We start from the raw sequence: 23,501 nt of genomic DNA on the forward strand, positions 1-23,501 counted from the left end.
GAAGCACGTGACTTCATATTCAGTACTGACCTCAACTTTATAAGTTATTCCAAATCATTCCTAATTTCTGTTCTATTCCTATTCCTAACTGGGTTCAAAATGCCCAATTCCCTAGTAAATTTCACTTGTCCTGCTTGGGTCAGATGTCATCTCATGAATTCATCAGGGGGCAGAACCATATCACCTACAGACATGGTAACAGTAGGGACAGCCCTGTGTGTCGGGGGCAGTTCCCAGTGAAAGGGGAATCATTGTGACTTAGAGGTATCTTTACAATCATAAAAAGTGATCAGTATTACTGTAATAATACTGGACAGAAAGAATATCATCTGAAAAGTCTCAGAGGAGTCCAGTGAAGAGCAAGTGTTTGTTTGGCTGGAGTATTCAATGGGAATATTGGGGGGTGGGGAGAGGGGAATATTATGAAAAACTTGGTTTTGACAAATTGGAATGGAAGACTAGTGGAAAGGACACATCAAATATAACAGATTCTTATTTGAGAGGATGGGGTAGGGAGGGAATGTATATAGGACAGTAGCAGAAAATTATGAGCAGAAAATTAATTAGTTTGGTTAGAGACATGTTGGGCTGATAAAAGTAGAGGGCATTCAGAAGGGACCGTCCCGCAAGGAGACGGAGATGAAGGGTAAGAACTCACAAGGGCAATGCGGGCACTAAGTTAAGATCTGGATTTGGGACTCAGCAGAATGGTTGTGATAGCTGAAGTCAGGGACATGAATGAGTTTCCTGAGTGACTCGATAGAAGCGGGGACCAAGAATGGCTCTCTAATAGCACAGTATCTTCACCAGAGGAAGAAGAGTCAGCAAATAAGACTGACAAGAAGTGGATAGAGGAGAATTGACAAATGTAATTTTAAAAACACAGAAAACGGGTGAGATGAAAAACTACAGAGAGGTCAAGTAAATTAATAGCATAAAAGATCTGGCTTCTTTAAATTAGGACATCACTGGCCACTTCAAAAAGGGCAGAACCTTTGGACTGATAGAGGTGGCCAGGTGCTTCACATCCTTATCAATCCTTGGTATCATTCGGGGTTTGTTGGAACTTGATATGTAGGAGTTATTTATATACGCTGGATATACTTTGTCAGGTGTATGTATTACACTCTGTGGGTTGCCCTCTGACTGTCTGGTGTGTTTTGATGGAAGAAGTTCCTAATATTAATGTAGCCCAATTAATCAATTATTTCCTTTATGCATAATGCTTTTTGTGTCGTATTTACCAGTTCTTTGTCTACAAAGGTCAGGAAGATATTCTCCTCTGCTATCTTCTAGAAGCAAAGGGAAGCCACAGAAGGACGGCCATGCAGCATATCTAGCCAGGAACCAATCAGTCTAGAAGAAAAGGAAAAGGGTCCCAAAAGATCTATCTTCAAGAGGAAAAGAAAATAGTACTAATAGAAGAGAATACCTGATTATGGTTGAACAATGGAAAACAAAAAACACTTACAGTCCTGTGGAAAATCTGTCAACTTCAGAAAGAACAAAAAGTTGCACAGGAAAGAAAATGTCATCATAACACACTACAAGTTAGCAGTGAATAAAAGTCCTAAGTTAAACACTGAATATAAATTTAACAACAACAACAAATAATAGATATCACTATACTAGAAGAATAGAAAGGAGGAGCTAAAAGTAATTCATGGAGTTAAGAGTACAAAATCCTCATCTTCCATAATAGCAAGTTAATAGATAATTAATAAAGTCAATAAATAAAGATGTAACAGAATATGTTTATCTTTTTTTTTTTAAGATGGAGGTAAATACCAAAAGAAACTACTTAAAGAGTTTGGGGAGATCAACTTAGGGGTGAGGTGGAATGGGATAGGAAAATGTTGCTTTTCCTTCTGAGCTCTGTATATTATTTGAAATTTTCAACTATGTGTATATATTAATTGGATAACAAAAGAATTAATTTTTCCAAATGAGGAAGGGTAAAGATAGGGGGTTATGAACTTGAAGCAAATAGAAACAATTTGAAATGATTATTTTTTCTTTCTTTAAACATTGTATCTTAGGCTCTAGATTAGATCTTGAAATGAAGGACAACTGAGTCAAAATGATATATATCACAGGCAAACTACTGACCCAGACATTGTAAATCATTTCTAGGAATAGCTAGTAATTCATACTGAATCCAAAGAACACTTCACACATAAGTACATGATAGAATGAGCTCATTTTTTATTTTAAAAAGGAGGGGTGTTCAAGTGTGTATATTTTATATGTGTGTGTGTGTGTACACTTGGGAAGACTATAAACCCTGACTATAACATATATATACTTTTTAGTTAAAATTTTATTTATGATCATATTCTTAATCACAATATATTTAATTGCAAAACAACCTGTCTTAGAATACTACAGTATGAGATGCATTTGACCAACAGTACAAATACAGTAATTATAATACTCAAATCTTAGGTTCATAGATATTTAATGTATTAGATGTGCACGACAATTAAAAAAAAAATACTGTCTTGAAAACTTTATAGAAGCACTTCTCTTTTCATCAAATATAAGGCTCACATGAGCCTATAACAAAACTTAATACTGTTCATGTGTCAAAGGACAAGGCTAAGCAATAAGTTATTCTTTTAAAAGTATCTATGAACCAGAACAATTTTCTTTTTGAGTTTGAGAAGCCAAAGACTATTAAGGAATATTTTAAGGCTGAATAGAATCAACAAAGGTAAATAAGGAGATTGGGAAGAAAGAAATAGTTCAATATTAACAAAGCAGTATATCTGCCAGGTTCCTGTGCTCAGCCAGACCATCTTGAAAACATGAATTTTGAGTTTAGTAAAGTGTCATACAGTATCTAGTTACATCAGATACCTGATGAAAGTGCTTTTCTGAAACTGTTTCTTCTCTTTTATATATGGACTTTAAAGAAATCCAAACAAATACTGCAATGCAGTGTTTTGAAAAACATATAAACTGCAGAAATGCCCACAATAACAAATGATATCAGGAGGTACAGTAACTGAAATATATCAGGACGTATAGGTACAGTTAATTGAAATGGCATGGTAATGTGAAATGTTAAAAGGAATGGTAATGTGAAATATAAAAAGGATGACTAGATAATTTCTACTTCCAAACTAGATAATTTCTACTTCCATTCTGAAGTAAAATTACAGAACGATGAGCTCATTACTTTATGTAGCAACTAGGAATTGCTACCGTTAAAATATTAATTCTTTCAATGCTTATTTTTGGATTGCCTACTATTTAACAGGTACCATGTTTGGTGCTACACTGATTAATAAAACACGGTTCTCTGCAAAGAAAGAAACCTTGGTCTAGGAAGTACTCATTATATACTTCTTACAAATTTAGTTAAGTATGGCTTTTGGAACTAAAGAAAAAAAATTTTCCAAAAAGTTAACTTTCTAATTAAGAATGCATATGCACATAAATAGTTAAGTCAAGGTTTCAGAGGCTCATAAATACTTAGAAACTCTAAATTGCTAATTGACTATTTCAGTTGATGTGATACCTGTCTCATCAACTGCCTGCATATTTTTCCCAAAGTACATTCTTAACACGCAAAAATTTTTAAAACAATGCAACAAACATTTCAGCCATTCTTGCATACCTACTCTTAGTAAAATACAGAACAAGTTGCAATTTTTAATCTGGACATCGACGACAATTTAAACCAATCATATTATTCAAGTGAAACAGATGTCCTGAATTTTGTAACACCATCAGCAAACCTTGAGAGATGCAACTGTGATTGAATGTGTGAAGCTGTTAGAATTAATCTTCATCATCTCTTTGAAGAGGTATTATCTGAATTTCTTTGGCTATCCTTTCTCCTAATGTCTTATTGTTTGAAGCAATTATTCTTCGTGACATCAAATCAAATGGTCCACCTAAAATCAAATATGGAACATGGTTATATCCTGTACAAAAGTAATTCCTATAAAACTTGCATAACAATATGTACTATGGTCAATCATAACATTTTAATACTTTCGACTATCTTTAAAAAGATCTATGCTGTCACATAACCATAATGTTTAAGCTTTGATAATACATAAATGAGTTTCTAAGCACCTTCTTTTAGTAAATACCAGTTGTGGAGGGAACTGGTATCTCAATCACACTAGTCTGGAAAATGTCATCTTTTCTCTATTTCACCTTTTGTGTGTTCTATTTCTTCTTTTTATTACTCTTATTACCTCTTTAATGTTTGGGAATCTATGGACAGAAAGTCTGACTCCAATGCATTTTCACACCACTCTCCTTCCCATTTCCTTAATACTTTGCTGCCTTTCTCCCAGGCCACTGATGAATTATTTTAACCCAGGTTCACTCTTTTAAAAATCTCACCACCAGCACAGAGGAAATACGTAGCCCCTCTAGGCTCAAGCCCCTCTAGGCAGAAAGTGATGGTGGAGGAAGTCCATGTTCAACCACCACCATGGTCACCATTCAGAGAACTCTTGGTACAATTCTCAGATTCAGTGACCTTCTTGACTTTTTCTATAGCCTCTCAAGAGTTCCTGATACTCATACTTGAAGAGGCTAAGCCATTTATCATTATTAATCCCATGCTACCATTAGCTTCTTATCCTTGCCTCTATCTCGCAATGTTTGTTATTTTGATTGTGTAGAAAATTACTGGCTTTTTTTGCCTTAAGAGCTGAGGTATAACATGTAACAAACATTAAAGGAAAAAAGCCATATATAGAGGAAGGTCCAACAGATATGGAAAGAAAAATGCTTTACTGTCCCATAATTTTACCTGTTACATCCAAGAGTACTCCACCCGCTTCAGTCACAATAACACCAGCACCTGCTACATCCCAGCAGTGAATTCCCATTTCATAATATGCATCTGCAACTCCAGCTGCCACAAGGCACATATTAAGAGCTGCTGTTCCAACACCTCGGATCCTAACAAATAACATTTTAAAAATAAGATAGAAAAAGAAATTATTTCAAATAAGGCATTCCTCCTTAACTTCAATTTCTTTTAAGTGTTGCCTGATGCAACAGTCATGATGCACTATATAAATGACAAAACTAATCCTTATGAAGCAATCATTTGTAACATAAACTTTAAAACAAGGATATTTTGGGGAAAAAAACTGAAGAAAATGCTATAATTCTACTATCATGGTATGCATGTATATTCATCGTGGTCTAAACCCAGGGACAATAGCCCCACAATACAAGTAGTTTATAGAAGGGTGAAAATGTACTCCCGGTCATCCCCAACTGCATGGGCATCAGTACGCGTGACCAAAGAGATAACAGCACTGGTGGGCTCTGCTTAGATCTAGCCCTGCCTGGAAAGATTATTTCAGGTTTGCCTTCTCACAGTAGCTTTTCCTTGGAAATATATCAAGTTAAGGTAAGTACAGACATTACTTTATTAGCCATTATAATAATAACTGATTCAGGAAAGAATCATCAATAAACGCTAGGGCTTCCCTGGTGGCGCAGTGGTTGAGAGTCTGCCTGCCGATGCGGGGGACGAGGGTTCGTGCCCCGGTCCGGGAAGATCCCACATGCCGCGGAGCGGCTGGACCCGTGAGCCATGGCCGCTGAGCCTGTGCGTCCGGAGCCTGTGCTCCGCAACGGTAGAGGCCACAGCAGTGTGAGGCCCGCGTACCGCAAAATAAATAAATAAATTAATTAAATAAATAAAAAATAAACGCTAAAATGAGTGGATGAATGATATTTACATATCAAAGTATCTCCCTATGAGATACACAATAATTACAATGGGAAAGATAGCAAGATCATTACCAAGTGATCAAAGTTAATATTCAATAATGGGGCAAAAAGGTACCATGTGCCTCCTGATATAATGCACTGAGAAGGAAATAACAGTACTTCTGTAGCATTCCTGCCCCAAATGCATAACCCAAATCTAATCATGAGGAAACCCAACAAATTCAAATCAAAAGGCATACTATAAAATAATTACCCTATGTTTTTCAAAAATGTCAAGGTCATAAAAGATAGACTAAGCAACTGTTCCAGGTTAAAAGAAATTGATGAGAAATGGCACCTAAATGCAGTGTATGATCCTGGATTGGATCTTGGATTAGAATTCTTTCAAAATATGAAGTAAGTCACTATATTAGATAATGTATCAAACTTAATTTCCTGATTTTAGTAATTGTGGTTATGTTAAAGAATGTCCCTTTTATCAAAAATATACACACTGAAATGTTTAAGAAAAAGAGGTCATCATGTCTGTAAGTTACTACTTTCAAATGGGTTTTACTCAAGCTTCTTTTTTAGTTGTTTAAACCTCTGAAAATAAAGCAGTCAGGTCTGTTCACTGAGTTCCTTCACTATTTATTTTTAAAGAAATAAGGGGATTCCACATATGAGTGATATCATATGATATGTGGAATCTAATTTTTAAAAATGAAACAAATGAACTTACTTACAAAACAGAAACAGACTTACAGATATAGAAAACAAGCCATGGTTACCAAAGGGGAGACACAGTGGGAAGGGATAAATCAGGAGCTTGGGATGAACATACACACACTGGGATGAACATACACACACTACTATATGTAAGACAGATAACCAACAAGGACCTACTGTACAGCACAGGAAACTCTACTCAATATTCTGGGATAACCTATATGAAAAAAGAATCTAAAAGAGGATGAATATATGTATATGTATAACTGAATCACTTTGCTGTACACCTGAACTAACAAAACACTGTAAATTAACTATACCCTAATAAAATTAAAATAAAAAAAAGAAATAATGGGAAATTGATGACTAATGTGGTATTTGTTTAGTTTCTTAAAAATAAAAAAAGTACTGCACCTGAGTACATCCTTCATGCCAAAGCAATTTTTCTTTTTTAAAAAGGATCAGAATTACATGATGCCTTGATTTCAAATATATTTTACTGCCTATATTCTTACTATATATCAAATTTAAGAAAGAACTAGCAACCTCAATAAACTTCCATAGGTGTTTGACTGCTTTCCAAATATATAAACCCAAATTAACTTTAGTGGCTTTTTTTAGTTTATAAATAATGGTGTATTTTCCTCCTCTTCTCAAGGGTATGTGATAGTTCACATCTCATGTCATAGAAAGAAGATACCAAGATCGCTCACAAATTATCTCTTGGTATTCTATTCAAACATAGAACCCTAGGCTGGAAGAACAATGCTATATAGGCAGTTCTTCCAGCACAGCATATAGGGTATGCTTCTGTCTACTTTTGATGTGTATCAATGGCTCTCAGTCAAGAGGTCTTTTGATCAGAAAGCATATTCTTTTATGGACAAATATTACTAAATATTATTAATTACCAAATAATTGAGGCTGTGGTCTAGATTTTGCATATGTGTACTGAATTCTATGTTTGTCTGATCCTCCTATACAGCTAGGATGGTATAGAGTAAAAAAGACTATCTTCAGAATCACAAAGATTTGAGTTTGCTCCCCTACTCAGTTGCTTAAAAACTATAATTTTGAAAAAGTTTCTTCTTCAAATTTTAGCTTTCTTGTCATCAAAATGGAAATACCAACTTACCTTGGCTACGGCTGCAATGATTAGAAACAACAGACGTAAAGCACCTAGCAGAGGGCCTAGCATATAAAAGAGCCTCAAAAAATAGTAGCTATACTTATGAAGAAATTATTCCCTAAAGCATGATACCAGAAAACATCATTAAAGTAAACAAATACAGTGCATTTCATTAAACAAATCCCCAAAAATTACACAAAGGAAATTGACCCATAATGATTTACTTTGCCTCATAAATGTCATTTATAATTAATATATAATTATACTTCAATTTAAAATAAAAGGAGGTGGTATCTCTTGGGACAAAGTAAAGGAAAAGCAGGAGCTAAGAGTGAAAAAATTAAAGATCCTGAGAAATGAAAGAGAAACAAGAAATGCCAATCCTCACCTCCCACCACCACTTAGCAGAAATTCATAACAGAACCTATACAGAAGGGTAGAACTGACAGGATAAGGAGCTCTGAAACCAGGAACCCAGATCGCAAAGTGAACAGAGATAGAAAAAGCAGACACATCCACACAAATCTACTGTGAAACATCAGACATTGCTAATAAAAGTGTTTGGGGTTTTTTTGTCTCATCAAGTGTCTCTGCAAAAAATTAAGCACAGAAATGAACAAAACAAAATAAAACAAGGAAAAAATAAAACAAGAGATGACTGAACTCAGAAAAGAAGTGGGACAAAAAAGACAAAATTCTATCAGAAAAGAAGACTAAATCGCAAGGTCCCGTAAAGAGAACAGATGCAAATGAAAACTTAATAAAGGGCAGTGAGGAAAAGCGATAAAAGAAAGAAGTAAAATGGGTCAGAGAGAAAGTGGCTGCAAGTGAAGAAACAAAGAAGATTTAATGTTCCTGCTGGTGTCTCTGAAGAAGAAAATGAAAACAGCAGAAGTGAACTAATACTTAAAACTAAAACTCAAGAAAACTTTCCATAAAAAAAAAAAAAAAAAAGATATGAATCTACCTGTTATAGGGAGAAAACATCCCAGAATGAGCAATTCCAAGATATACCATTATAAAAGTGTCAGCCATGGAAGATTAAAAGAAAAAAAATTCTCTCAGAGCCTCCAAGTAAAAAATGAAATAATTTAAAAGCCAAGAAGATTAAATTGGCATCAGATTTCTCATAACATACAAAGCAAGGCAACAGTATAATAGCATTTTTTTTTAAATTTGGGTTTTTTTATTTATTTACTTATTTTAGTTTTGGCTGTGTTGGGTCTTCATTGCCACGCACGGGCTTCCTCTAGTTGCAGCGAGCGGGGCTACTCTTCATTGCGGTGCGCAGGCTTCTCATTGCGGTGGCTTCTCTTGTTGCGGAGCAGGGGCTCCAGGCACGCGGGCTTCAGTAGTTGTGGCATACGGGCTTAGTTGCTCCACGGCATGTGGGATCTTCCTGGATCAGGGCTCAAACCCGTGTCCCCTGCAATGGCAGGCAGATTCTTAACCACTGCGCCACCAGGGAAGCCCTGTAATAGCATTTTTAAGAAATGTACTTCAGGACTTCCCTGGTGGCGCAGTGGTTAAGCATCCGTCTGCCAACGCAGGGGACACGGGTTCGATCCGTGGTCCGGGAAGATCCACATGCCTTGGAGCAACTAAGCCTGTGCACCACAACTACTGAGCCTGCGCTCTAGAGCTCACGTGCCACAACTACTGAAGCCCGTGCACCTAGAGCCTGTGCTCTGCAACAAGAGAAGCCACCACAGTGAGAAGCTCACACACCGCAATGAAGAGTAGCCCCCACTCACCGCAACTAGAGAAAACCCACGAAGCAAAACGTAAGTAAATAAAAAAATAATAAATTTCTAAAAATAAAAGAAAAAAAAGAAATGTACTTTATACTTTCTTTCACTAAAGATGTTCTATCCAGCCAAGCTGTCTTTCACGTTTCAAGACCATAGAAAAACAGTTTGGAATGTGCCAGACCTCATGGAATACTGTGTACATGTGCCCTTCTCAAGGAATCTACTAAGAGATGAGCTTCATCTAATCTAAAGGTGATTGGTGTTAAATCAAAAACAAACAATAGACCAGCCTTGAAAATTCCCTGAGCAGACAAAACCAGTTTAGTCATGCAAACAAAGCTTAATTTAGCATATTTTGCAAAACTAACTCAACCTGGGTCATTTCTTGCTTATGCTTCTGGAAATGACAAGCAAAACTTAAGTTGTTTCTCAAGGCTGATATGAGGTAACCACTAATCAATTCCCTACCATTTAAAAAAATTCTATTATAGCCAATCACTGTGAAGAATAAATAGTCACTGCTTTCTCACTTTATAAGCTGCTTTATAACAATATATGCCTGAGCCTCATTTCATGTTTTGGTCAGGGTGTTCCTGGTTTGCAAACTGTCTTTTTGGTGTGTGCACAATAAACTTTTACTAATTATACTTCAGTGATTCGCTGGTTTTAATTCTGTTATTTATGAACTTTTGACACCAGGAAAACTTCATGGAAGGACTGTGAGCATTTTATAAAGTCAAAAACTAAGACCACAGGATGGGACCGTGGGTGAAAGAATATGTAATAATAATACGTCTGACAAAGTAGAAAGAATGCAACTTAAAAAACTGGATGAAAAGGGTGAGAAAAAGGGGAAAGTAGAGTAAAATCAGTGAATGTCATATAGGTAACAGGCGGAAGCCAAAACGTTCTGGAGCCTTTACAGAGAGTAAATGGTCAAGTAAGAAAAGAGAATATTAAGAGCATTATAAAGAGTTTTAATATAAAAGAAACCCACAAGAATAAAATTGAACCTTTCACAAATTTCTATTTCTAAAAAGAAAAAAAGCAGAGGGGATACACCAAATAAATACAGTAACTATAACATAATATACAAAGTAATTACAATGTAAGATAATACAACAGAATTGAGACCAAACAAAACGGTCATATCAATAAATGAGCAAGCCTACCTTTTTTATGGAAAGAAAAAAGATTTTCAAATTGATTATAAAGCAAAACTCCACTCTATGATGTATTCAAGAGATGCACTTAAAACTCAGTGATTCAAAAGGACTAAAAATAAGAGTGGACAAAGATTTACCAGGCACAATTCTGATGTCAAAGCAGATTTCAAGTTCAAACATCAAAGTACAATACAGAATGTACTTTTGTTTCAGTGCATATGGAAGTTCCACAAAAATTGATCATATACAGGGCACAAGGAAAACATAAAGTTCCATAATATATATTTATTACAATGTAATAAAACTACAAATTAAAAATGAAATTAAAAAAGCAAAAAAAGTCATTTCCTCGTGGAAATTTAAGAACACAACTCTTGGGTGAAAAGGGAAATACAAACAGAAGTAACAAATTTTGTGAAAATTAATTGAAAGGAAAACACATCAGAATCTATGGGATACATTTAAAGCAGTAATCAGATAAAAATTCATAGCCTAAATACTTATATCAATAAAAATCAAAGCATAAAAATAAATTCTCTACTTAAAAAGGAAAAATAAAGGAAACAACAAAATGAACAAAAAGAAAGCACAATGATGAAAATAATAAAGCAGAGGAGAAAAACAGTAGACCAGATTAATAAGCAAAATCCTGGTTCTTTGAAAAAACATAAAATAGACAAACCACCAAGTAACTTAATCAAGACTTTTTAAAAAGAAGAAAGCACAAATATACAAAATAAGAAATGATAAGGGGGAAATAACTACTGATACAGAGAGGCCAGAAATAAACTATAAGATTCTACCTTGTATACCTCCATGCAAATAACTTGAAAACTTAGAGGAAGTGGGTAATTACTTAGGCTGTGGAAATGTTCTGGATTAAAGGTGGCTAAAGAGACATGGCAACTAAACATAATACTGACACTAGACTGAATCTTGCACTGGAGGAAGAAAAATGCTATAAAAGACATTATTAGATCAACTGACAAAGCTATATATGTATGGATGGTAGACTAGATAAAGAGCAAATTCATGAAGTCAATAATTGTACTGTGGTTATGGAAGAGAGTATCCTTATTCTTAGGAAATAACAAACTGAAGTATTTAGGGGTAAAGAGCCATGATCTAAATAATTTACCATGAAATAGTTCAGGGAAAGAAAGGAGTATACACAAACACACACACACACACATACACAGAGAGAGAGAGAGAGAGACAGACAGACACAGAGAAAAGAAGGAATGATAAAATGATAAAGCAAACGGGGTACAATGTTAACAATAGGTGAATCTGGATAAAGTGTATACTCCTGTTTCTTGTAGTTTTTTATTTCCGAAAATTTTGTTAAATTTGAAATTATTTTCAAATAAAAGTTTTAAAAATTACATTATAAAATTAGAATTACGGTACTGATCCCATGTCTATTAATTAAAAATTTCATTTCTAAAGAAAAATTCATTCCTTAGAATGTCAAATTATCTATAATGTTAACATAGCATGTTCAAATTTTGGGAAAAAGTGAAAAGAGCTTACCCATGGATGGGAAGGCAAAGAAGCCTTTCCATATTAGAAAGAATAATTCTCACAGTCTCTGGTGTTCTGGAAGAGCCCAACTCTGTCACCAAGAGTGATTTGGTAACATCTAAAAGAAAATGTTTTAAATAATCATTAGAGTTTATTAATAAGAATTCTGATAAAAAATTTGACACTTGTAACTCAGAACAAATTGGACATTTTTATTCCTCTTTCTAGTTGTATCATATCTGTTTCTTTCTAAGGCTTTAAATATTAAAATACTTATCAATTTATTATCTTTTAGTTATTTTATCATCATTTTTATAATCATCAAAAAGAGTCTAGCTCCTTACACCACCCCCCCAAAAGTACAGAATATAACCAATCTGCCTGCATGCATGACACATTTAGTGGGAAACGAGCAAACGCCTTACATATTTTTTTTTAAAGTGGAATCTAGGGGGCTTCCCTGGTGGCGCAGTGGTTGAGAGTCCGCCTGCCAATGCAGGGGACACGGGCTCGTGCCCCGGTCCGGGAAGATTCCACATGCCACGGAGCGGCTAGGCCCATGAGCCATGGCCGCTGAGCCTGCGCGTCTGGAGCCTGCGCTCCGCAACGGGAGAGGCCACAACAGTGAGAGACCCGCGTACCGCAAAAAAAAAAAAAAAAAAAAAGTGGAATCTAGAAATTAAATAATTTATATATAGATTTGAAAAAGACAAAAATTAAAATTAAATGGTAGCACTGTTGGCAGGAATGTAAAGTGGTGCAGCCATTATGGAAAACAGTATGGAGGTTCCTCAAAAAACTAAAAATGGAGTTGCTGTATGATCCAGCAATCCCACTTCTGGGCATATATCCAGATAAAACTATAATTTGAAAAGATACATGCATCCCTATGTTCATGGCAGCACTATTTACAATAGCTAAGATGCAGAAACAACCTAAATGTCCATCAACAGATTAATGGATAAAGAAGATGTGGTATATACATACAATGGAATATTACTCAGCCATAAAAAAGAATGAAATAATGCCATTTGCAGCTACATGGATGGACCTAGAGATTATGATACTAAACGAAGTAAATCAGAAAGAGAAAGATACCACATGATATCACTTATATGTGGAATCTAAAATATCATGCAAATGAACATATCTACAAAACAGAAACAGACTCAGATATAGAGAACAGACTTGTGGTTGCCAAGGGGGATGGAAGGATTGGGAGTTTGGGACTAGCAGATGCAAACTATTATATACAGAATGCATAAACAACAAGGCTTACTGTACAGCACAGGGAACTATATTCAATATCTTGTGATAAAGCATAATGGAAAAGAATATGAAAAAGAATATATATATGTATAACTGAATGTTGGGTTAGTTTCTGCTATACAGCAAAGTGATTCAGTTATACATATATATGTATTCTTTTTCATATTTTTTTCCATTATGGCTTATCACAGGATACTGAATATAGTTCCCTGTGCTATACAGTAGAACTTTGTTGTTTATGCATCCTATATATAATAGTTTTATGCCTCATTTTTAATGATTCCCAACTTGAAGTGCCTTTTCCCCCTCAATTTACTAATAACTGGGCCCAATGGCATCAGAACAAAGGAATTCTACAAAGAATTTGAGATGCAGTGGCTGAAGCAATAAAACATGAAGGCCATGAGGGCAGAGAGTCATTCTTACTCATCTTCCTCCCCAGCCCCTGACAAAACGCAAGCCTCAAGTGTCTTCTGCTCCATCGCACTTGCTTCCCCTGCTTCCACTACTACATCCAAAATTGTGGTCACAATTAAAAAGTACAGAGAAAACAGACACAATTTATGAATCAGTTAACACTTGGAGAGCTCTACAGGTTAACATTCAAAAACAGTAGCATACGAATACATAATATCAATCACACCAAAAATTAGAAGATAAACCAACCTTCTTGGCGTGAAACCTGTAGTTTTTGACCATTACAAAAGGCACCTTTTCCTTTCCGGCCAGTATACATCTTATCCTCCATGCAACTGTATACAATTCCAAATTCCATCTGCAGAAGGAAAACAAGTTTCCTTTACCAAACCTGAGTATTCTTTCTCATGTCATCCATACTTTTTCTAAGAAAGTAACAAGAAAATCTGGTATACCAATAATGTTTTCAAATGGCTAAACCATGGGATATTTAAAATGCTAATTCCCAGCTTAGTTAGAGGAAAGAAGTCATCAGACCTAAACACTTGACTCCTGTCTCATCCATTTCTAAATTTAAGGGCACCCACCTTGACCTCTCTCCTTCCTGCCTCAGATGAAGACAGGTTGCTCCTGTTTTCTAGGGTGAATTCTTCTTCCTGTTAAACTTCTCTGAAAAACTGCTCCATCAACTGATCCCTCCTCTCTTGGACTTTCATTCCGGGACTTCTCGCCAAATTTCTTCCTCTCTCACAAAATCTTCAAAACATTACCTTCTCCTTTTCTCTTCACTGCCAAAGAGTGGTCTAGACTTTGCATCTCCCATTCTCTTACTACACTACAATTTGGCTTCTTCCCTGATCACGCATATCAATGCACTCTTGCTGACCAAATGCGTCTTCTGAAGATTTGGAGACTGCTGACCATCACCAGTTAATCCCATACTCCGTGTTCCTGGCAGTATTCTCCTAGACCTCCTACTACACTCACTGATCTGTCTTGGTGTCACAGTTTCTTATGACCTTCTTCTCTGCCTAACCCCTAAAAGTTGTGTTCCCCAGAGTTTTTCATTCTTCCTCTTCTTCCATTTCCCTTTTAGCTCTCTCGATTCTTACAGGTTTGTTCTTTCCAGTCCACAAATTCAACTACCTCTCTAACTGTGGCTCCCACCAACCCCATCTTAACAGGTCAGTAGCTGTGCTTCAGAACCTAGGCTTGCAGAAACCTCAATTGAGGAGGTCAAACTCACTCACTACCTGATCACTCACGCCTCATTCCTTCCCCATTAGTCACTTCCTTCCAATTTTATCTTGAAAACACTTCCTGATTTTTGGCATTTCCTCAGCCATTCTCCCCACCTCCATCTGAGTTCAGAATCACCTGCCCCTCTGGTGTGACCTCTACATTGCTGGAAATATCTGTCACTCTGCACTTAAAAACCTCTACTGGTTTCCTACCACCTAAAAACAAAATCTAAATGTTCTGACATGGACAGGCCACGGTGCCTCACGGCAAGACCACAACTAACTCACCTCATTGGTTCTGCTCCTGCCATTTCTAGAGGTTTGCCCACAATGAACATCTCACCGTTCCCCACACACATCATGCTCTTCTCCAAACTGTTCTTTCTGATTAAAATGCTTTCCTTTTCTTCTTTATCTGGCAAACCCCTAATTTGCTATGACCCAACTCACATGACCAAATTCTAAGACCCATTACATTTAGTATGAAGATTTCCCCAAACAACTCCTGGCAGAATTGGTTACACCCTCTTCATGTTCTCATAGTATTTTTTTTTTTTCACAGTTCCACCACATATTACCTTTATCTGTTCACACGTGTAACTTTTGCACTGAACTGGGAGTTCAACAGCCCAGGGCTGATTAAATGAGAAATGCTCACCTATCTCCCTTTGAATGTTCTCAGTGATTAACACAATCCTGTGCCTAAGATTTCATTTGCACTAATCTGTGTTTTTATTTTCAGAGATTTCTTAACTCTCTTGTGTACATGCTGATCAAATATATCGCAAGCCCCTTGAAGACAGTTATAAGATGTTAGTAAACATCATTCGTGTTTTGATCAATCAAATACCCAAACAGCACGGAAATGCAACAGGTAGAGATTGTACTCTACTGGGCTTTAGATACAGCAAGTGTTCAGCTTCCTGAACATAGTCTGCCTTTTCTAACCATGCTTGGCCCCTTTCACTTCCTGATGTTTCCCTTCACAATGCCTACTAAAGCATTCCTAGCTCAAAGCACACCTCTTCCATTAAGCATTTCAGACCCTACATCAACGCCTATCTTATCTGACTCTATCATATATATAATGGTGATTAAATACTGAATCATATTTCAGTTATTTGTGTGCATTTTTTCCTGATAAAATCTTCTCAGAAAACATTACATTTTCTTCACTGGAAAAAGTATCATGACAAGTTTAACAGTTCTGGAGTTTATTTCAAAATAATGCAGCTACATAAATTGAATAGAGACAAACCTAAATTTATTATGGAGACACATTTACTCTTTTCTCAGAAAATGAGAGCAAGGCATTTTACCAACCATAAATTTAAACAACATACCTTTTTATTAACAACAAAGCCAATTGAAACAGCTACAAAAGGAAATCTTTAAAAAAAAACACACACATAAATTTATCAAAATAGAACTTATTTTCAACAAACGTGTTTTCATAATAAAACTGCTTACAATTTTTTTCATGTGAACAGTCCTATCCCTCCTCCCCCAGAACTGTGTGTACAGTATGCAACCCTTCGTGTAAATCGTAGGGGATGGGGAGGGTAGAATATACAGATGCATACATACAGGATGCTTCTACAGGCATGAGACATCTCTGAAAGGATTCACAAGAAGCTGATAACAATGGTCACCTCCAGAGATGGGTCCTGAGAAGCTGGGGTCAGAAGTGGGAAGGCCACTTGGCACTGTATGCCATTTCATACAATTTAAATGTAGAATTCCATTAATATAGTTTTAATTTTAACAAAAATGGGATCATACTATATATTATAATCTTCTCTATGTTACATATTATGACCATCTTTCCACATTAACATTCCATCACAAAACGATTCTACATCTTAGCTTTATGGCTTTAACAATTCTATTAGTAAAGATATGTACAGCTAGCTACATGGTAACTTCAAATATAACAACTATGTGTCATCCCACCAAACTAGGCTACTCATTTGAACTCTCACTGGCAATTCTATCAGGCTTTCTTCTAAATATCCTGAGTTATATACTTACTTTGTGCCAGGCACTAGAGTAAGTTCTTATATAAATGTACAACTCATTGAGTCCCATCAACAAGCAATTCTATGAGGCAGGTACCATTAATGTGCCCATTTTATAGAATGAAAAAAAAAAAACTGAGGCCTAGAAAGATTAAGCAACTTGCTCAAGGTCACAATTCACACATCCTAAAACCCATGCTCTTTTTAACAGTTTTTTTCTCCTGGATTGAACCCATTCTATATAGACAACACTCCAGTATTGAGTTAGTTATTTCCTTAATTGATCTCAAAGGAGCAATGTTGCTTGCATACATTTTTATGTGGTTTCAACAGTGAGAAAAAGAATAGTAAACAGGGCACTTCCCTGCACAAGACAAGTCTACAACATTAATACTTCATCACCTCTTCCATAGCTGATGAAAATTATGCATAATACACTTACAAACTGCTCTACAATTTACACAGTTCTCTAAAGTATATATGTTTGTGAACAAAAAAAAATATCCAACAGTCCATTCAGTTAATACAGTAACAGTAATTACAATATTAAAATTTTTAAAACATACCCATGTACAAAGTTAGTTGTTCCATCAATAGGGTCAATGATCCACGTAGGGCTGTCAGTTAAAATACTTTTTTCTCCAGCTGCCACAGATTCCTCACCAATGAAACTAAAAACAAAAATGACAAACTCTGAATCTTTACATTGCTTTCAACAATTTTCAAACCTTAAGCTACCCAGGGTCTACTATAAAACATAACAAAAGTCCGTACACTACACTTTTCTATTGTTTTTCCTGCAGACTGATGAAGTTTTACTTCCCCCAGAACAAAGTCATGTGAAAAATAACAGAATCTGAAATTCTCAAATGTAATGCCAGGATAAGTGAAGGCACACATGCTGAAAAGGGAATTTGTTGCAGATGAGAACTTACTAAGGAAATGTGGAGGTTTTAAAAATAAGTCCACAGATTCTCTCATACTCCTCTCTTCAAGAGGTAGAGTCTAACACCCTTTGCCTTGAGTGTGAATTTGGACTTAGTGACTCGTTTCTAACCAATAGAACAAAGTGGAAGTGACAACGTGCAACTTGGAAGACTCGTTCACAAAATGGCACTGAGGTTTCCATCTTATTCACTCTATTTCTTCCTCCCTCCCCTTCCCTCTGTTGCTCTGGGGGAAGCCGGCCACCATGTTATCAGCTGCTCTGTGGAGAGGCCCAGATGGTAAGGAACTGAGCGGAGCTGCCGCAGACAACCCATGAGGAACTGAAGTCACCAACAATCACATAAGTGAATGGCCCCTTCAGCCCCAGTTGAGCCTGAGGTGACCCACAGTTTGACTATAACGTTACGCGACCCTGGCAAGAACAACACAGGCCAGCTACTACCACATTCCTGACCCTAGAAAACTCTAAGATAATAAATGTTTGCTGTCTAGAGCTGCTAAGTTTTTAGGGTAACTTGCTATACAGCAATAGATAATATACAGAACATTAAATAAGTCAAAGAGAAAGCAAATCACCCACCAAAATTACTGTGTCTACATGCTTTCCTAAAACACGCTACACAGTAAATCTCAGGTGAATTCTGTAAATGGTGTCTGAGTTCACTGGATTTCTTCTTTCCGTTGCTACTTTCTTTTTTATTTATGTCCTTTATTCAATACTGAACAGTCCTAATAATCATTATCATAATTTTCTTGTATCTCTTTTTCTCTTGGCTATAAACCCTTTCATTGAGAAGACATATATTTAGCTTTAAACATTTTTTTTCTCCTCAGTGACTAAAATACCAGGAATGGCCAATGGCATGATCACGAAGAAGTAGAGAATGACAATGTTAAACCCTTAAAATGATGACAATATTTTGGTTATATTTCTGTGCCTATAAGGAAAGCCCTGATTTTAGTATTTTCTCTCAAACTCCTTAAAGCTACCATGACTGTAGCACCTAAAAAAGTTTGCAATATAGAGAATAAAACTGAACTTTTAAATCTTGTCTATGCCAGCCACTTGTCACGTCAACTTCCCAGCATCCAAACACTCCTCTTACTATAAAGGAATCCAAATAGCCCCTGTTCACTGCTCCCTGGAAGTGTGAGCTTAGGCAAATAATCTCAGTTCAGCTAGCAGATGTTCTTGCCCAGGATTTGTAATCTTGAGCTAATGGGGTAAAGATATCCAAAGTGAGCAGGGTCAGGAGTGAGGCTACCAGCAGCATCTGAAGCAATGGCTCCTAACCCTAACCCTAACCCTAACCCTAACCCAATCCTAACCAGCTCTGCCTTCCTCCCTGGTTCCCACCTGAGCCCTGCTCTCAGGGCTCCTGAGCTGCCCAACACCCTCCAAATAAATTCCCGTTCAGCTTAAATTAAGTATAGTCAATTACTGAGTCTAAAATCAAAACTTCTGTCTAGTACTATTGACTCCAACCTAGATTTCATTTTTATCACAAGAAATTGAAATAAGAAATACCTGTGAGATGGATACTTTTCCTTTATGGAAGAGATAAGCATTTTTTCAACTTTTTGGTCAGTAGCAGTTACCAAATCAACTGGAGAACTTTTGATCATAATATTCATTTCGTTTTTTAGGGCTTCACGAGCCATCTAAAAAGATTTTTTGGTAAGCAAATAGGAAAAGCATAAGTCATTTTAAATCAAACTAAAAGATGAAATACAGAAATGGTTTGAAACATTCAATCTGTCTTAAATGATATTCTTAAATATTTCTTACCACAGTGTAAATAAAATAAATCCTTAGGGGTTATGATCTTCTAGGTATAAAATCATAGAATCTTACATCCTATTTTAGATTCACAACTGTCATCACAAAAAGTTTAGTGACATAAAATTAAACTATCACTCCACTAAAGTTCAATAAAATGAAAACAAATACAGATTAATCAAAGTATATGTTTTGTTTAACAAGGCAACCACACGCTGTCCACATCCAACACATCATGGCTGAAAAGATTTCAGTCCATACCTCTCCAGCCTGTCTTGCTAGGGTTACTGCATAATCCATGCATTCCTGCCAAGGATCAGCCATCTTCGGAACAGATTTAACACGTACAAAGATACAGCAGTTACAAATCTCTAAAAATCTTAATCATAGAATAGTTAGGTCACAAAAACAGCTCAATTTGCAAAATACTTTTATTCAGGATTCACCCTCTACCTGATTCTAGAGTTCAGTTTTTTTCAGTATTCACTCACAGGTCCATTAAGAAACACTTTTTATCTAAATTACTTCACTTCTATTGTAGAAACATTTTCATAACAAAAAATTTTATTCTATAAAATTTTATTTTATTCATTTTATTCTATAAAATTTTATTCTATAAAAGTGTCTCCCAAAGTGCCCATACCATACATTTTAAAAAACAGCATTGGTCTAGGGAATGGAGAAGAAAGGACACAAGAAATATCTTAAAAGACAGGTGCATGTTTGGGTTAAGAATAAAGTGAAAATTAGAGAAAGAACACAGGGAACACAGACAGTTTTCAGTATCTGCAGTTTTGGCATCCGTGCATTCCACTAGCCACAGATAGAAATTAAAGAAGCTTTGAAGGGAAGGGGTAGAAGGCACATGTACTAATTGAATGTCAGGTAGTTCAGTACTTCATACATGCAAATTTATTTTTAATGAGGTTGTAAAGATGAAGAACTTAAAGCTCAGTGATTATAAATAATTTGCTTTATTAGACAGATGACCCAGTCAGAATTCGAACTCAATTCTGAATTTAAAGTCCACTGCTCTTTCTATCATAACATTCTGAGGAAAGAAAATTCCAGGACTAAAAAAATAACAATAAAGTAAAAAAGGAATTTCCCCAAGTTTCAGAGAGGGAAAAAAACAACACATTTTTGTCTTCTGAACTGTCCAGCTTTCCACTGACTTCTGAAGAGAAGACTAAACTAACTCACCACTGGCTTGACCACACTCTCAAACCTGTACCCAGGACAGTGAAGCTTTTCAAGCTGTCAGACTCAGAAAAATGTGGATCATTTATAAAACAACCCTAATTTTGTCATCTTTATATTTGAGAATAACTTACACAGAGTTTCACCTTGAAGACTGGTTGGAAATCCCAATCATGGTGCTCACAGTATAGGAATGGGGAGGGGAAGAGAGGGAGGGGAAGGGAAGGGAGGACAAAGGACAGATACTTTGAGCTGTTTCTGCTAGTTGCTTCTTCTTCTTGATATAAGCGTTTAAATAATTTTAAAAGGAAGCCACTTTTTGAGTTATAGGAGTAACTGCTTAGAGCACTTCAAGAATTGTTTCCAAACTTTTTTTTTCATTCTTACTTACTCCCATTTCTTTCTTCTAGGCTTAAACAGAACTAGATGTTCTCACTATGAATCTGCTTTCTAGCCAGAAACTTTGCTTAAGCCATTCATATCTCCCTGTACTAACAGCACTGATATCTCCTACCAATTTTTCCAGGCTCACTTCAAAAGCTACCCTTTCTTCTAGGGATTCTCCACCCAGAAGTCATAATCTGTTTAACCATTCAAGAGCTATGTGCTGAATATCTATTATATGCTGTGCAATGCATCACAGTGAAGAAAAACAGGCAGAGTTCACACTTACTCTCTAGTGGGTAGTCAGGTATTAATCAAAAAAAAAAAATCACAGACCACATGCAACATCACAAATGCAATAAAGGCTACGCAGAAGTGCAATGAGAAGCATGTAACAGGGGAACTCTGACCTGGTCTTAGGTACCAGATACGGTTTCCCTAAGAACATGGTTCAACCAAGATTTGACGGACAAGAGAATAGGTATTAACTAACTCAACTGCAGGACTCCTGGTACGTGAAGAGCAACTGAAAGGCCTAAGTGTGACAGCTCACAGATCAAGAGAAATGGGGGAGGGGTGAGGCCGGGGGATAGTAGGGCTCATCCCCAGCGAGGCCTTAGAGGTAAGATTTTGATTTGAGAGCCATGAGGAATCACTACATTGTGGCTGCTAAACAGAATGGATTAGAGGATGGAGAGAAGAGTAGACAGTGGGGATATTTGCTTTGGGAGGTAAAGCTGAGGGCACTTAGCAATAGATTGGATATGGAGTATGAGGGAGAGGAAGCGTTTAATGATGCCCAGATATCTCACTTTGGCAACTGAATGGATAATGGTGACATTTACTGAAACACGGAGCAATAGAAGAGTCAAATTTGGGATCTGGGTAGGAGGTCGGGAGAACAAAAGTTTAATGAGTAGAGGATGAGGAACCTTTGTGAAACCAAACGAAGATGTCAATTAGGCAGCGGACTGTATGCATCCTGACCTCAGAGGAGAGGTATGACCTGCAGATTTAAATATGCAAGTCACCTGAGTAGGCAACAACTGAGTCCTGAGTCCGAATGACATTCGTTAGGAGGGAACATGCTGTGAGAAGCTCAGAGGACACCCAAGCCTGGAAGACCCCATAAAACTTTGTACACCACTCTTAGGGCACTCAGGAATGTTTTCCTTACATTTCGGTCATTTGCGTGCATGCCTTATCTTTCCAACCAGTTTTGAGTATATCTCAAAAGGGAACACATTTTGTTCACCTTCACTTTCTCAAAGACAAACACATGAAACATTTTCAACTTTTTCTGACCTGGTTCCCACCTTCCCTGCGGTGGGAGCCATGCCACCTTCCTGCCACCTGTCCCCAGCAGCGGGACTGCGGACAGCACGGGATCAGGGGCTTACACCGGGACTACACGCCCCTGGACGTATGCCAGGTCTCTCTGAGCTTCTTTGGAATCGATAAAGTGAAAAAGAGGGAATTATTCTACACAAGCTGCCGCAAAGGTTCAGCGAGATCCCGGGGGCGAAACCGCTACACACGCAGGGACCGTTCCTGGTGTCACTCGGCCGCGGCTCAAGACAAAACAGCAGGGGTGAAGGCGCCCCAACTGCGGCCTCTGTCGCTGGGCGCCACCCCGCACCGCTGACCGAGCCCACCCACTCCAAACCACTCCGGAGAGCCGCCCGCGCCCGCAGCGCCCGACGACCCCGCCCAAGGGCTGGTGCGGGATCGCAGGAAGGAAGGTCTCACCTCGGGGTGAAGAGCTTGAGGCTCGCTAGGATACCAGCCGCATCCAACACTGGCCTCTTCCGGAGAGAGAGGAGGGTCAGGCTGGTAACGCCTCCGACAGGAAGTCCCGCCCCTGCAGCCCCGCCCACGGGGTTCGGGTTCTTCTGGCCCCACCCCACAACGGAGCATAGCCCTCCAACCCCCAACTCCCTGCCCCACCCCCAGACCCAAGCTGCGCTGTTGATCGCTTCCCGACCCGTCCCCCTCTGCCTGGTCCTTCCAGATCTGACCTCTTCTTTTTCGTCTGTGGTTCTTCTGACTTTCTTTCTCCTGCCTGTACATTCTTCTGTAATTTAAAAAAAATTCCTTTCCTCTATTTTGCCCATCCTTTATGTCTTCCATTCCTTCCAATTTTCCTGTTTCCCTTTCTTTGTCCCAGTCTTTTATTCCATACTACCCTTTTGGCAAAACACAAACTGGAGATACGACTCTAGCTTTGCAACTTTTATTTGTTAAAACTATG

General features: G+C 37.3%; 1 protein-coding gene across 2 annotated transcripts; it reads right to left on the minus strand.

Moving 5' to 3' along the window:
* Positions 1 to 2,181: 2,181 nt before the first annotated feature.
* Positions 2,182 to 23,085, minus strand: IMPA1 (inositol monophosphatase 1). 2 transcript variants are annotated; one of them, XM_019926295.3, is made up of 9 exons: positions 23,000 to 23,085; positions 19,928 to 20,045; positions 19,415 to 19,548; positions 17,505 to 17,609; positions 16,264 to 16,309; positions 13,929 to 14,037; positions 12,003 to 12,111; positions 4,778 to 4,929; positions 2,182 to 3,902 (listed from the first exon to the last, which is right to left on the minus strand). In XM_019926295.3, the coding sequence occupies exons 2-9, from the start codon at positions 19,988 to 19,990 to the stop codon at positions 3,787 to 3,789; spliced, it is 834 nt and encodes a 277-aa protein (XP_019781854.1). In that variant the 5' UTR covers positions 19,991 to 20,045; positions 23,000 to 23,085; the 3' UTR covers positions 2,182 to 3,786. The 2 variants fall into 2 exon arrangements, with proteins under 2 accessions (XP_019781854.1, XP_004315673.1); XM_004315625.4 differs by having other exon boundaries at positions 19,928 to 19,990; positions 23,000 to 23,067.
* Between the last annotated feature and the right edge of the window lie 416 nt (positions 23,086 to 23,501).

This window comes from Tursiops truncatus, chromosome 17, assembly GCF_011762595.2.
Source record: "Tursiops truncatus isolate mTurTru1 chromosome 17, mTurTru1.mat.Y, whole genome shotgun sequence".
Classification (NCBI taxonomy): domain Eukaryota; kingdom Metazoa; phylum Chordata; class Mammalia; order Artiodactyla; family Delphinidae; genus Tursiops; species Tursiops truncatus.

Coding starts and splice junctions, on each gene's coding strand:
- IMPA1 (XM_019926295.3), bottom strand. CDS start 19,990: ATGGCTGATCCTTGGCAGGAATGCATGGATTATGCAGTAACCCTAGCA. Junction 17,610..19,414: donor GAAAAGTATCCATCTCACAG/GTATTTCTTATT, acceptor TTTTGTTTTTAG/TTTCATTGGTGAGGAATCTG. Junction 4,930..12,002: donor CTTTGCCTTCCCATCCATGG/GTAAGCTCTTTT, acceptor GTTATTTGTTAG/GATCCGAGGTGTTGGAACAG.